This window comes from Bison bison, unplaced genomic scaffold, assembly GCF_000754665.1.
Source record: "Bison bison bison isolate TAMUID 2011002044 unplaced genomic scaffold, Bison_UMD1.0 scf7180017864508, whole genome shotgun sequence".
Taxonomy (NCBI): Eukaryota; Metazoa; Chordata; class Mammalia; order Artiodactyla; family Bovidae; genus Bison; species Bison bison.
Genome location: NW_011495064.1, coordinates 15,415,973 through 15,430,316, shown reverse-complemented (window position 1 = coordinate 15,430,316; position 14,344 = coordinate 15,415,973). Strand labels below are relative to the sequence as shown.

General features: G+C 37.6%; 1 protein-coding gene and 1 pseudogene across 2 annotated transcripts in view; one reads left to right on the top strand and one right to left on the bottom strand.

The window, feature by feature from the left end:
• The window catches only part of DPY30 (dpy-30 homolog (C. elegans)), a 12,816-nt gene extending 4,373 nt beyond the window's left edge, over window positions 1–8,443 (top strand). Inside the window, exons 4-5 of one of the 2 annotated variants that reach the window (XM_010829812.1) lie at window positions 5,970–6,112; window positions 8,097–8,443. In XM_010829812.1, coding sequence (XP_010828114.1) covers window positions 5,970–6,112; window positions 8,097–8,169 — 216 coding nt within the window. In that variant the 3' untranslated portion in view covers window positions 8,170–8,443. The remainder of the gene's footprint in view (window positions 1–5,969; window positions 6,113–8,096) is intronic. The other variant, XM_010829814.1, reaches the window with a different exon arrangement.
• LOC104980957 lies at window positions 1,713–3,718 on the bottom strand (annotated as a pseudogene).
• Window positions 8,444–14,344: the final 5,901 nt, after the last annotated feature.

The following is a 14,344-nucleotide window of genomic DNA, read 5'->3' as shown; positions in this document are numbered from 1 at the left end:
AGGTCAGGTGGTCTGGTATTCCCATCTCTTTCAGAATTTTCCACAGTTTATTGTGATCTACACAGTCAAAGGCTTTGGCATAGTCAATAAAGCTGAAATAGATGTTTTTCTGGAACTCTTGCTTTTTCCATGATCCAGCGGATGTTGGCAATTTGATCTCTGGTTCCTCTGCCTTATCTAAAACCAGCTTGAACATCTGGAAGTTCATGGTTCATGTATTGCTGAAGCCTGGCTTGGAGAATTTTGAGCATTACTTTACTAGCGTGTGAGATGAGTGCAATTGTGTGGTAGTTTGAGCATTCTCTAACTTAGTAGATAAATATTTCAAAATTACAAAAATAGCTGGCTACAGTTGAGCTATCAAGTAAGTATCACATTTCTGTGGATCAAAAAGTTGAATAAAAAAAAAATAAATAAAAAAGTTGAATAAAAAGAAAACTGATGTTACTGATAAGTCCCTGAGTGTATTTGAGAAATCCAAGTTACATACACAGAAGAAAACTGGTTACAAAAACCATTACATTACTCAGTATTAACATTTTGCAGTGTTTTAAACAGCAGTAATAAAGATCAGAATGAGTTTTATAAAGGAGTTGATGGAAGCGCAACAAATGTATTAAACATACAACTCAATCACAGTTGGATTATACATCCAATTCCCCCAAACTTATCTCTGCATTGCAAATTAGAAATATACACTGTTTACCTCTTAATTCTTCCTCTAGCCCCATTCCCAATCAATAACCTTACCTATAAACCTTTCTATTAAATCTTTTAAATCAGATTTGATGGGCGAGTATACATAATCTTCATTATTATTTAAGAACAGATACTAAGTTTAGTCATATGCTAAATCTTCAGTTACATGACTTTCAAAAGGCATCTGCACTGCTGTAATTATGAAAATTTAGGCCTAGGAAACTAAGAAAACTCTCAGTCAAGAATCTGATCTAAGTAATTGTGTAAACTACTGAAACCTGTGTGTGCACATTTCTAAAAAAAGGATTTCGTATTTGAGAAATGTTACTCAATGGGTCTCTGAAAGGAAAAGTGTCTTTTGACTACTGCTCTGTAACGTAAAATGCTAGGTGACCACAGACATTTACCCAGTTGGCTAACAAACAAGCTTACAGTGGGACCTTTAAAAAAAAATGTTTGAAGCCACAGAAATAATTATGAAAATAAAAATTTGGAGGATCATAGCATAAGATACATATAGAATTCCTATTATAGTGATACATCAAAAATAAATCTGTCCTAACCAAGTAGCACTTGGTTGGTTCAGAAAAAATTTGAAATTAAACACAGTGGGAAGTGTTTTTGTTAAAATCACCCAAAATTACTAAAAGCCAAAAGAATACTGTCTCAAAATATGCTGAATTTACACGTTAGTATTACCATAATCAACTCATGCCAGATACAAATTAAGGTTACCAATTAGATGAAAACAATTTTTAGAGCTATTTTTATAAGAGAAATAGATGTACTTTATGATGAAGGCACACCAGTCTAAAGAATTTCTGATACATTGTCACAAGATTTAAACTTACTTAACCATTAACAACAGGTTACAATAAAGTTCCTCAGTTTAAAAGTTTGATTTAGCATTCTGGGAAAACGATTATTTTTCTTTTGAGATGTATTTATGTAAATTGCATTGAGGTCAGTTTTACACCTGGAGAGTACCAGTTGCTAATAATACTCATTTGTATTACATATAACTTAGCTGGATGGTAAACTATGCAACTGTTAGTGCTAGTCTGCTCATCAAAGCAATGCTCTGGAGACAAAGTCTTCTTACAAAACAGTGGGCAAGCAGGTTTCATTATTAGATATTCAACAACAGCCCTCAATTCGTTAATGTCCTCTACGATATGGATTTCTTTGAGAGTGGTATTGAGGAATCTATAGTATATAAAAAGCTGGAGCAAACTTTCTTGGCCACTAAAAAAGCATAAAAACTGTAGCAGCCATCAAGATTATTTAATGATAAGTATTGAATTTCAGAATATTCTGTTGATTAGTGCTTAATTTATGGACGAGAGGTCCCAGTAGAGATAAACTATTTGAACCCTTTGCACTAAGTGCCTTTTTCCAGTATGTGGCAGCATGAAGCCAAGAAAATAACAAGACTGGGAGAATATTCATTGTAACTGGAAGAGTTGACGAAGATGAATGAATATAACAGGTAATGCCAGCAGTCCCCTAACAAAGCTCAGGCCAGGAATGCTCTGCTTAACTGGAAGCGAAGTCATCTTTGGTACAGCCTCAGAGCACTGGCCAGAGCACTTGCCAGCAAAGCAAGTTACTTGGTAACTTGCTTGGTAACAGCTTGCCGCTTCACGCAACCCAGCAAGAGGCAGAACAAACAGAACAGTAAACTGAACAAGCCAGAAAGCCACATTGTTGTCATCCATTCGCTGGCCATCAAGAATTGCACTGTGCCCGCCCCTGGGGGGCCGTGTGGGGAATGTATGCACTATGGGGGTCCCTCACACACGTCTGGGAGGCTGTCTGGCACCAGCAAGATTTCCAGAAAGACCAGAGCAAAGGCGGAGCTGCAGAAAGAGGCCCAGCAGGGTCGACCTAACGCCGCCGCCTGCTCCAGGTGATTGTGGAGCCCGGAAGTGTTCCCTTCACTTCTGTCTAATTATCTCTTTAAAGGAGATTTAAACATTAAGAGGAAGGAGTCACGTTTATCCATATAGTTATTATTTCTGGGTTCTCCGGCCGTCTGTGTAGATCCAGCTTCCCATCTGGCATCATTTCCCATCCTCCTGAAGGGTTTTCTTTAGTGTTTCTTGTAGTGGAGGTCTGCTGGTAAGGAGTTCTTTAAGGTTCTGAATGTCTAAAAAGGTATAATTATTTTCCCCTTGTTTTGAGGCATATTTGCTGAGTGTAGATATGCTTCACTGTCTTCTGGCTGATGTTGTTTCTGATGAAAAGTGTTCTGTCACTACTCTCTTTGCTCCATATTTAAATGCCTTCTCTTTGTGCTTTTAAGATTTTATTACTAGTTTTAGATAACTTAATTTTGATGTGCCTTGGCATAATTTTTTGTTTGTTTTAATGTTTCTTGTGCTTAGGATTGAGTTTCTTGGACCTTTGCATTTAGAATTTTAATGATATTTGAAAATTCAGACATTTCTTCAAATATTTTAAAGTATTTTGTTAGATTAATTTATTCATTCTTTCCTCTGTCTTCTTTAACATGTGGAATATATTATAATAACTAGCTTAATGGCATTGCCAATGCTGTCGGTATCTTTCTGAGTCTGTTTCTGTGAATTGGTTTTTCTCTTCATCATGGGTGGTTTTTTCCTGCTTCTTGGTCTGTCTGGTAATTTTTACTAAAGGCTTTGCACTATGCACTTTGTTGGGTGCTGGTGCATTTTTTTTTTTTTTGCATTTCTTCAAACCTTGAGCTTTGTTCTGGGACATGGTCAAGTTATTTGATCCTTTTGAAGTTTGCCTTTAAGCTTTTTTAGATGGGACCAGATTAGCCTTTGGCAACCCACTTCCATGGACAGAGGAGCCTACACTCCATGGGGTCACAAAGAGTCGGACAGGACTGAGTGACTAACCCACTAGTCTTTAGTTCATGCTTAATTTCTTCCTTGTGTATTCTGCCCAATGCTTCATGTATTACGAGGTTTTCATTCTGGGTCATAGGACCATGAACTACTCCTGGCCTGTGGAGCTCTGGGGATTGTGCCATGTGCTTCTTCCAAGTGGTTTTTTCTTCTGGCCTTGGGTAGTTCCCTCACACTCATGCTCTGACTAGTACGCACCTGAAAACTGGGAGACGATCTCTTTGTCTCTTTCTGAGCAACTCCCTTCTGTGAAACTGTCCTCTTAGCGCTCTGCGATTTCTAGTTCCCTTGGTCTCTCTGAATTTTCAACTCTGTCTTCTCATCTTGGGGAGACTGCAGGGCTCTGCTTGGTTCCTTCTTCCTGGGTATCACTGTAAGTTCTTTAGGCAGGATGCAGTAAGCATGGCAATCATAGGATTCACCTCACTTTTTCCCATTTTTATGGTCACTGTTCTACACTCTTAAAAGCTTAATCTATTATGAATATGTGTGTTAGTTTGGATATACATTTGACCCTTGAACAGCATAGGTTTGAACTGCGTGGGTCCACTTAAATGTGGATTTTTTTCCAATAGTAAATACTGTAGTACTGCGTGATTTCCAGTTGGTTGAACCCAAGGATGTAGAACTGTAGGTACAGAACCACAGATATGGAGGAGCCAACTGTAAGTTATAGGTGGGTTTTGGCTGGGCAGAACGTGTTGGTGCCCCAAAGCTTCATGTTCAGGGATCAACTGTAAATTTTGTTAGATTAATTTAGGATTTTGACTACTAAAATTAAGCATTACAGTACATCGTAAGTATTTAGTGAATGTTTAAATGATATAAATCAGAGAACTTGTTAAGGACCTTATTATAGGATCTATTAGAGTTGCTTAGGTATTGGTGTTTTTTGTTAAGGTATTGGGATGTCATGTAAATGACTAGTTTTTATCATATATTTGTTGAAATTTACTGATGAACAAGAAGTTTCTTAATTCATGGGCAAATAGCTATTCCATTCATTAGCATATATAATTTTTATTAAGTCCAAAAATTAGACTGAAAAATCATAAGCAAAACTAGACAAGTTATCTGATAGTTCTGGCAAATGTTTTGAAAAGCATGGTATGTATGTTATATGCTTAAAGTTTTTTCTCAGTTTTTACAAAATAAAAAATTTTCTTTAAAAAAATTAAGTATAGAAAAATAGTTTTTATAATTATTGACTTATTTATATCCATTCCAGTATGACTGGAACAAAAGTTCTTTAAATAAAAGTGCTCTTAATAGTGTTTTGACTTTTGAGATGGCGACTTATTTCTAAACTTCTGAAATGGTAGATTTTCAGAAGGCATAGCTTTTTAGTAAAGCAGTTTTTGATACTCTGGATATCAGATGAATCTATATGAAAGGCCTGAATTTTCTCATGGGGATTCTTAGTGAAGGAAGTATAAGTCATCATTTTCTAAACATCATTTAAATATCACAGTAATGATCTTTCCCGTGTTAGTAATTTCTTCTGTTTTTTGGCTATTTTTACTTAATATTTTTTCTTAAATTTACTTAAAAAAAAATCAGATGCATTTATTTTAAAAAGAAACATAAATGGAAAAGCATTCTCATTGTGGTAGAGGTAACTATAAAAATGAAAACAGGGAATACAAAACAGACTACAAAACAGAAGTAATATATTTTAGCTCTGTTGCCTGTTGAAGCCTCTGAGCCTGAAACCTGTTCCCTAAGGAGGGAGGTTAGCAAGTGTTACAGAAGTGTTAGAGACATGTTAGGATCAAACTGAGACTTTGTCCTTGATATTATCTGTGATGAAAAAATTGAAACAGAACTAGTTTTCTCACTGTGATTCAGTGCTGCTGCTGCTGCTGCTAAGTCACTTCAGTCGTGTCCGACTCTGTGCGACCCCATAGATGGCAGCCCACCAGGATCCCCTGTCTCTGGGATTCTCCAGGCAAGAAAACTGGAGTGGGTTGCCATTTCCTTCTCCAATGCAGGAAAGTGAAAAGTGAAAGTGAAGTCGCTCAGTCCTGTCCGACTCTTAGCGACCCCATGGACTGTAGCCTACCAGGCTCCTCCATCCATGGGATTTCCCAGGCAAGAGTAGTGGAGTGGGGTGCCATTGCCTACTTAGTGTCATGTCCAGATTTTTTTGAAGCACACTGTAAGAAGGTATTCTCAAAGAAAAAGTACTTATTTTTGCTCCTAAAAAAGGCAAAGAGAGAAAGTAAGTGTGCATCTGGAGATACGACATTAAAAGGATGAGATATTATGATGCCTTCAGAAAATTCTTGAATGACATTTAGAAATGGGTCTGATTTTATTTTGGCAGAGAGATTTGCAGTTTTAATATTTATGCATTTTTTTTTAAAAATTCTCTAGAGGATAGTAGAAAATGAGAAAATTAACGCAGAAAAGTCATCAAAACAGAAAGTGGATCTCCAGTCTTTGCCAACTCGTGCCTATCTGGATCAGACAGTTGTGCCTATCTTATTACAAGGACTTGCTGTACTTGCAAAGGAAAGGTAAGATAATAGTGTCTGTCTGCAAATGGGCTTACCAGAGAAAGCAAAATAATAACTTCCCTGGTTGAAATATTAATTATGTGTAGTTTTTTTTTTTACTGTATAAGGAACTTATAGATACTAAAGATTTTTTAAAAAGAAGTCAGATATAACCTCAGTTCAGACATTTTATTTTTCTACTAGTCTTAGATCCTATGTGCATATTTGTAATCATGGTATACATGTAATTTTATATCTCGTTTTTGAACATTTAGGTTCAATTTCCTTTATTGTTGTTGGTCACCAGGTAGTTTATCTGCTTTCATTTCCTTTTGTTTTTGTTTAATTACTTCCTTATGATAAACACCCAAGAGTTGGTTTACTATTTCAAATGACATGACTATTTTTATGGTGTTTGACCCATAATAATATATTTCCATCGAAAAGTTTATCCTTAAGATTCTTCCAGTGTAGCCTTAGCTACATGTGTTATAAACTTTTTTTTACCAAGTTGTTTTAATTTACATTTTTTTGTTAGCAAGATTACAATTTTTTCTCTGTCCTGTACATATTTTTTCCCTGATAAGTCTACCTAAATTATTTTTGTATAAGTAAATCAATAAGAAAAATTTTTTTTGTAAGTTACATTAGTCAATATTTATTGGGTGTAACTGGCTTCCAGGTGGCGCAGTGGTAAAGAACCTTCCCTCCAGTGCACGAAAAATGGGAGATGTGGGTTCAGTCCCTAAGTGGGGAAGATCCCCTGGAGAAGGAAATGGCAACCCACTCCAGTATTCTTGCTTGGATATTTTTCTCAAAAGACTAATAGTGAACACTGTAAAAGAAGGCCAGTATATTGGAAATTCTAAATATTACTTTAAATTCTAGAAGAATAAAATTTGAAAAAGTTTTAAAGTAATATTCTGTTAATAAATGCAAGTTTTTGCATTTATTGTAAGGCATTTTAGCAAAATAATCCCTCAAATTATTATGTAACAAGTATTGTCTGTGTCTGCTGCTGCTGCTGCTAAGTCACTTCAGTTATGTCCGACTCTGTGCGACCCTATAGACAGCAGCCCACCAGGCTCCGCCATCCCTGGAATTCTCCAAGCAAGAACACTGGAGTGGGCTGCCATTTCCTTCTCCAATGCATGAAAGTGAAAAGTGAAAGTCAAGTCGCTCAGTCCTGTCCGACTCCTAGCGACCCCATGGACTGCAGCCTACCAGGCTCCTCTGTCCATGGGATTTTCCAGGCAAGAGTACTGGAGTGGGTTGCCATTGCCTTCTCCATGTCTCTGTCTAGTTAGTTCAAAAGGCTATTTAAAGTGCTAAGAGAACGTTTAGAGATTATTGTAAATCAGTTCTAAATATGCTTTTTTATAATAGAGTTTAAAATAGATGTTCCCCCAACTTTTCATTTTTGGACCTGTTTTATCAGCAAAAAGAACATATGTAAAGGTGATAAATGTGAAATAACATTTTATTAAAATTTTTTTCCAGTTTTATTGAGAAAAACATAGACATACATCACTGTTTAAAGTATACAGCATGGTGGTTTACCACATAGGTTTAGTTAACATCCATTATCTCATATATAGATACAGTGGAGAAAAAAGAAAGCATCTTTTTGTTATGAGAACTCTTAGGATCTACTCTTTTAATGACTTTCTTGTATATCACATAGCAGTGTCAGCTATGGTCATGTTGCACATTACATCCTTTGTACTTATCATTGGAGTTTTGTACCTTTTAACCGCCTTCTTCCAGCTCCCTCTCCTACCCGCTGCTTAATTTTAAAATATGTTTAAGGGACTTCCTGGCAATCCAGTGGGTTAAGACTCTGTGCTTCCACTGCAGGGGCACAGGTTCAATGCCTAGTCCAGGAACTAAGATCTTGTATCCCATATGGGGCAGCCAAAAAAAAAAAGAAAAGATTTTATGGAACAATACATTTAACACATCTAGAATGTAAATTTCTAAAATTTGGATTTCTTTTCCCTTACAGACCACCAAATCCCATTGAATTTCTAGCATCATATCTTTTAAAAAACAAGGCACAGTTTGAAGATCGAAACTGACTTATTGGGAAGAACAGAAAAATTTGGTTTCTACTGTAGATTTACGTGATTAAGAGGCAGCTTTAGTTGCCATGATTCCCCACCCACCCCTTTTTGGAAGAATAAGAACCTTCAGGACAACAGAACTTATTTCGGAGTTGCAGAAGAAGACATCATTTCCCTTATTGATTTAATCACAAACTTATTTAATAAATGTGTTCCGTGCAATTTTTTCAGATTGTCTTTAACTTTGTTTTTAAAATGACCTTCAAAATAAACTGTTAAAACATCATTATTTTACAGTAGTTTTTGTTCTATGTGGCAAATATTTTATGTGGTTCAATTGTTTTCATGTATTACTTACTCCCATGTGTCTTAGCATGTTGTAGAGTTTTACAACAGTGTGAAAATATACCATAGTCAATTAGAATATAAAAAACTCTCAGCCAGTTTTTCTAGTGTTGTTCCTGGATCTCTGAGAGACTAGGATTTGGGCATCTTCAGTTTTTAACAGATGTCATTGGTGATTCTAACACATAATAAATTTGGAGTTCTGTTGTAAGTACTGCAGAGGGTGTACAATATCCTTCGGTGCTGTCAACCCTTATGGTATTAATATAATAAAAAATATCATTTATTATAGTTCTACTATGTGTTAGGTGCAGAATTATTTTATTTAAATTATCTCTAATGTAGCAACTCTGCAAAGTAGATCTTGTTATTCCGATTTTGCAGATGAAACTGATTGGGAGAGGTTAAGTGACTTGCTCAAGGCCACACAGCTGGTAAGTGCTTGAATGGGCATTAAGACCCAGTTCTACCAATGTGTTGCTGATAGCTAAGAGAGAAGTTCTTGGGCTAGTTAACATACTGCTTTTTGCAATTAAAAAACACCAGCTAGTCCTTTTATTGTTTTTCAGGTCTGCTCACTTTGTCCTGTATGAAGAAATTGAGATAATGCACTAGCTCAGAAAAGAGAAAATTGTCTGCAGAGAGCCAGGCAGGAAAAACATTCACTAGAGCAGTGGTTTCTCAACTGGGAGTGATTTCGCACCCGTCTCCCCTCCTTTCCCAAGGGACATTAGGGGATGTCCAGAAACATTTTGGTGTCATAACTGGAGTAAGGTGAGATTCTACTGGCATCTAGTGGATAATTGCCAGGAACACTGCTAAATAATCTTAATGCACAGACAGCCTGGGTGTCCCACACATTCCCCCAAATCATCCAGCTCAAAATGTCAGTAGTTCTAAGGTTGAGAAATCCTGCTTTGGAAGCATGTTAGAGAACATGTCTCCAAGCTAAACATGTGAAGTTGGAGTTAGAAATGTAATGCTGACATGGTATGTCTTACAGTTCTCTTTAATACAGCAAAAACATATTAAAGTTCTCTTTAATATAGCAAAAAAGGAGTGACACTTGGGGAGGTGATATGGTTTTGATGTATCTATGCGGGTTGATAGGTCTGAATGGGAAAAACCTGGAAATACTGGACTCATACACTGCTTATAGTTTTTCCAAGTATTAATTTCACTAAATTTATTTTGGTGATTAATATGTTAATCTGCCTTTTTAAAAAAATTTGAGTATTTTATTAAAGCATAAATAGTTTCAACAGTCCATCAGCGATTCACATCAGAGCCACTTGCGAAACTTCATATATAAATATATATAAAATACATTAAAAGTATAAATAGAAATTATATCTGTTATATATCTCATGCATATATATCTCTATATGCATGCCTGGACCCTGGAGAGCCTGATGCAACTGGAATAGAGCCCAGGCTTCTCATTTTGAGAGAAACTCTAAGGCATTCTCATACCACCTTTGGTTAGCGACTGCTTAGAAGTAATTCAGTACTCTGCCTAGTGCTGCATTACTTTTAGTGTTCTATTGAGTTATCTTCAAGATAGGGCTTAAATTATTCAATCTTAAAATTGATACCTTTTTCAGTAAGGACTGAGAATAGGCGTGTCTTGCTGGCAGTGCACATCCCACTTAGCGCTCACCATATGCCAAGCCCCATTCTAAATACATGAATTGTCATTTAATCCTCAAAACCGTGTGATGTAGGTTAAGGTGAAAAAAGTGAGATTTAATTAACTTGCTTAAAGTTACAGGGGAAGTAAGTTTGGGGCAGAGATTCAAACCCAGCTTAAATGCTGTATTGGCTCCCTTCCCTTAATGCTGTATTGCCCTCAGGTGTGCTTAAAATTTTTCCTTGAGGGGGAAAAAATCAGTCTGTCTTTATGTGTGTACAATAGAAGCCCTCTTATCTGGTTGGTAGATTAAAAGAAGGAGTCATAATAAGGAATCATAAAAGACACTGAACAGTTTTTTTTTTTTTTAATCTTTATTATTAACTTCATAATATTTTTTATTTCAGCCATTGCTCTGGGTATGGATTCTTTGATTGGAATTCTGTATTTCTTCCACAAACCACTCCTATAATGTATGCAGTTTCAGGTTTTTTGAAAGTAGAATAAGATCTTAGGCAAAATGATACGATACTGAAAGAGGAACTCCCCAGAGCGGTAGGTGCCCAATATGCTACTGGAGAACAATGGAGAAATAACTCCAGAAAGAATGAAGGGATGGAGCCAAAGCAAAAACAATACCCCGTTGTGGATGTGACTGGTGATAGAAGCAAGGTCCAATGCTGTAAAAAGCAATATTGCATAGGAACCTGGAATGTTAGGTCCATGAGTCAAGGCAAATTGAAAGTGGTCAAACAGGAGATGGCAAGAGTGAACGTTGACATTCTAGGAATCAGCAAACTAAAATGGACTGGAATGGGTGAATTTAACTCAGATGACCATTATATCTACTACTGCGGGCAGGAATCCCTCAGAAGAAATGTAGTAGCCATCATGGTCAACAAAAGAGTCTGAAATGCAGTACTTGGATGCAATCTCAAAAATGACAGAATGATCTCTGTTCGTTTCCAAGGCAAACCATTCAATATCACAGTAATCCAAGTCTATGCCCCAACCAGTAATGCTGAAGAAGCTATTCATTATTTTTCGCCTTCCTTTATAGAACGAACTCCTGCATTATCCTATATTTATACAAAGCTTATTGCTTATGAAGAGACGGTATTGTTAGAAAAGAGCTAATTGCATGTGGAATAACCCCTGGTTGTCCAGTTGTTCCACCACCGTTTGCTGAAAATTCAGATGATCTTTTCTCTGTTGTATTGCCTCTGTTCCTTTGTCAAAGATCAGGTGACTGTATGCATGAGGGTCCTTTTCTGGGTTCTCCATTCTCTTCCATAACTCAATTTGTTCTTTAATCAATTATGTTCAAGCTGGTTTTAGAAAAGGCAGAGGAACCAGAGATCAAATTGCCAACATCCGCTGGATCATGGAAAAAGGAAGAGAGTTCCAGAAAAACATCTATTTCTGCTTTCTTGACTATGCCAAAGCCTTTGACTGTGTGGATCACAATAAACTGTGGAAAATTCTGAAAGAGATGGGAATACCAGACCACCTGACCTGCCTCTTGAGAAACCCATATGCAGGTCAGGAAGCAACAGTTAGAACTGGACATGGAACAAACAGACTGGTTCCAAATAGCAGAAGGAGTACGTCAAGGCTGTATATTGTCACCCTGTTTATTTAACTTATATGCAGAGTACATGATGAGAAACGCTGGACTGGAAGAAGCACAAGCTGGAATCAAGATTACCAGGAGAAATATCAATCACCTCAGATATGCAGATGACACCACCCTTATGGCAGAAAGAGAAGAGGAACTCAAAAGCCTCTTGATGAAAGTGAAAGAGGAGAGTGAAAAAGTTGGCTTAAAGCTCAACATTCAGAAAACGAAGATCCTGGCATCCCGTCCCACCACTTCATGGGAAATAGATGGGGAAACATTGGAAACAGTGTCAGACTTTATTTTTTTGGGCTCCAAAATCACTGCAGATGGTGACTGCAGCCATGAAATTAAAAGACGCTTACTCCTTGGAAGAAAAGTTATGACCAACCTAGATAGCATATTCAAAAGCAGAGACATCACTTTGCCAACAAAGATCCGTTTAGTCAAGACTATGGTTTTTCCTGTGGTCATGTATGGATATGAGAGTTGGACTGTGAAGAAAGCTGAGCACCGAAGAATTGATGCTTTTGAACTGTGGTGTTGGAGAAGACTCCTGAGAGTACACCCTTGGAGATCCAACCAATCCATTCTAAAGGAGATCAGTCCTGGGTGTTCTTTGGAAGGACTGATGCTAAAGCTGAAACTCCAGTACTTTGGCCACCTCATGTGAAGAGTTGACTCATTGGAAGAGACTGATGCTGGGAGGGATTGGGGGCAGGAGGAGAAGGGGACGACAGGGGATGAGATGGCTGGATGGCATCACCGACTTGACAGATGTGAGTTTGAGTGAACTCCTCGAATTGGTGATCTACAAGGAGGCCTGGCATGCTGCAATTCATGGGGTCGCAGAGAGTCGGACACGACTGAGCAACTGAACTGAACTGAACTGACTGAAGATTTTAGACATGAGATCTTAATGCCTTAAGGTGTTAAGTGTATAATGATCCTTTTTTCATGAGTTTTTTCTCCTGCCTTTGGTCATCTTATCCGCCTCTCATTTGACGGTTGTTTTTATTGAGTCCAAAGCATTTCACCTAATTTTTGTACTAATACCTTTTGTATTATGTATTTCTATTTCATTGGCTTGTGTAATATTTTATTAAATTATGTAATGGCAGTACCTTGTACATCTGGTATAAATAGGTTGGAGAATGTGATTAAGCCTTGTTAGTGATGCACACACACCTGGGAGATGAGTTGCAACAGTGTGAATTTCCTAAGTGTAATCTACCAGCTTTAAGAATTCAGCTTGTGTGGACATGGTACAGTGTATTTACTATGGAGATGGAGAACATCGCTTTACTCCAGTAAGCTGGTTAAATAGGAATCACTTAAGCAAGCTTCTGCTATACTTCGAGGAGGTATTTCATGTGTAGCTGACAATTATAGTATGGAAACAGTTCCTATCCTTTGATTAGGAAGATAATGTTTAGTAAGCAAAATTTACAATAATAGAGTAAAAGTACTATATCCTATAGAGTGAATTTCTTTTTTTTTTTTTTAGAGTGAATTTCTTAAAAAAGGTGGATAAGTGAGAGGACCAGTACAGTAAATCAGGAATAGATTCCTAAAGGATATGGAGACCTTAAGTTGGAAAAACAGGGACTTCCCTGGTGGTCTAGTGTTTAGGACTCCGTGCTTTCACCACCAAGTTCAATTCAGTTCAGTCGCTCAGTCATGTCCGACTCTTTGCGACCCCATGAATTGCAGCACGCCAGGCCTCCCTGTCCATCACCAACTCCCGGAGTTCACTCAGACTCATGTCCATCGAGTCAGTGATGCCATCCTGCCATCTCATCCTCTGTCGTCCCCTTCTCCTCCTGCCCCCAATCCCTCTCAGCATCAGAGTCTCTTCCAATGAGTCAACTCTTCACATGAGGTGGCCAAAGTACTGGAGTTTCAGCTTTAGCATCATTCCTTCCAAAGAAATCCCAGGGCTGATCTCCTTCAGAATGGACTGGTTGGATCTCCTTGCAGTCCAAGGGACTCTCAAGAGTCTTCTCCAACACCACAGTTCAAAAGCATCAATTCTTCGGCACTCAGCTTTCTTCACAGTCCAACTCTCACATCGATACATGACCACTGGAAAAACTATAGCCTTGACTAAACAGACCTTTGTTGGCAAAGTGATGTCTCTGCTTTTGAATATGCTATCTAGGTTGGTCATAACTTGCCTTCCAAGGAGTAAGTGTCTTTTAATTTCATGGCTGAAGTCAACATCTGCAGTGATTTTGCAGCCCAAAAAAATAAAGTCTGACACTATTTCCACTATTTCCCCAACTATTTCCCATGAAATGATGGGACCAGATGCCATGATCTTCATTTTCTGAATGTTGAGCTTTAAGTCAACTTTTTCACTCTCCTCTTTCACTTTCATCAAGAGGTTTTTTAGTTCCTCTTCACTTTCTCACTGCCAAGGGCACAGGTTTAATCCCGGTCAGGGAACTAGATTCCCACACGCTGGGGCCAAAAATATAAACGTTTTAGTAGAAGAAAACTAAACTGTCTTCCTAATTCTGGTGAACCTATTGGGAGAATATTGAACCTTTGTTTAAATTTCATTTAGGAAGGACTTCTCTGGTGGTTCAGTGGTT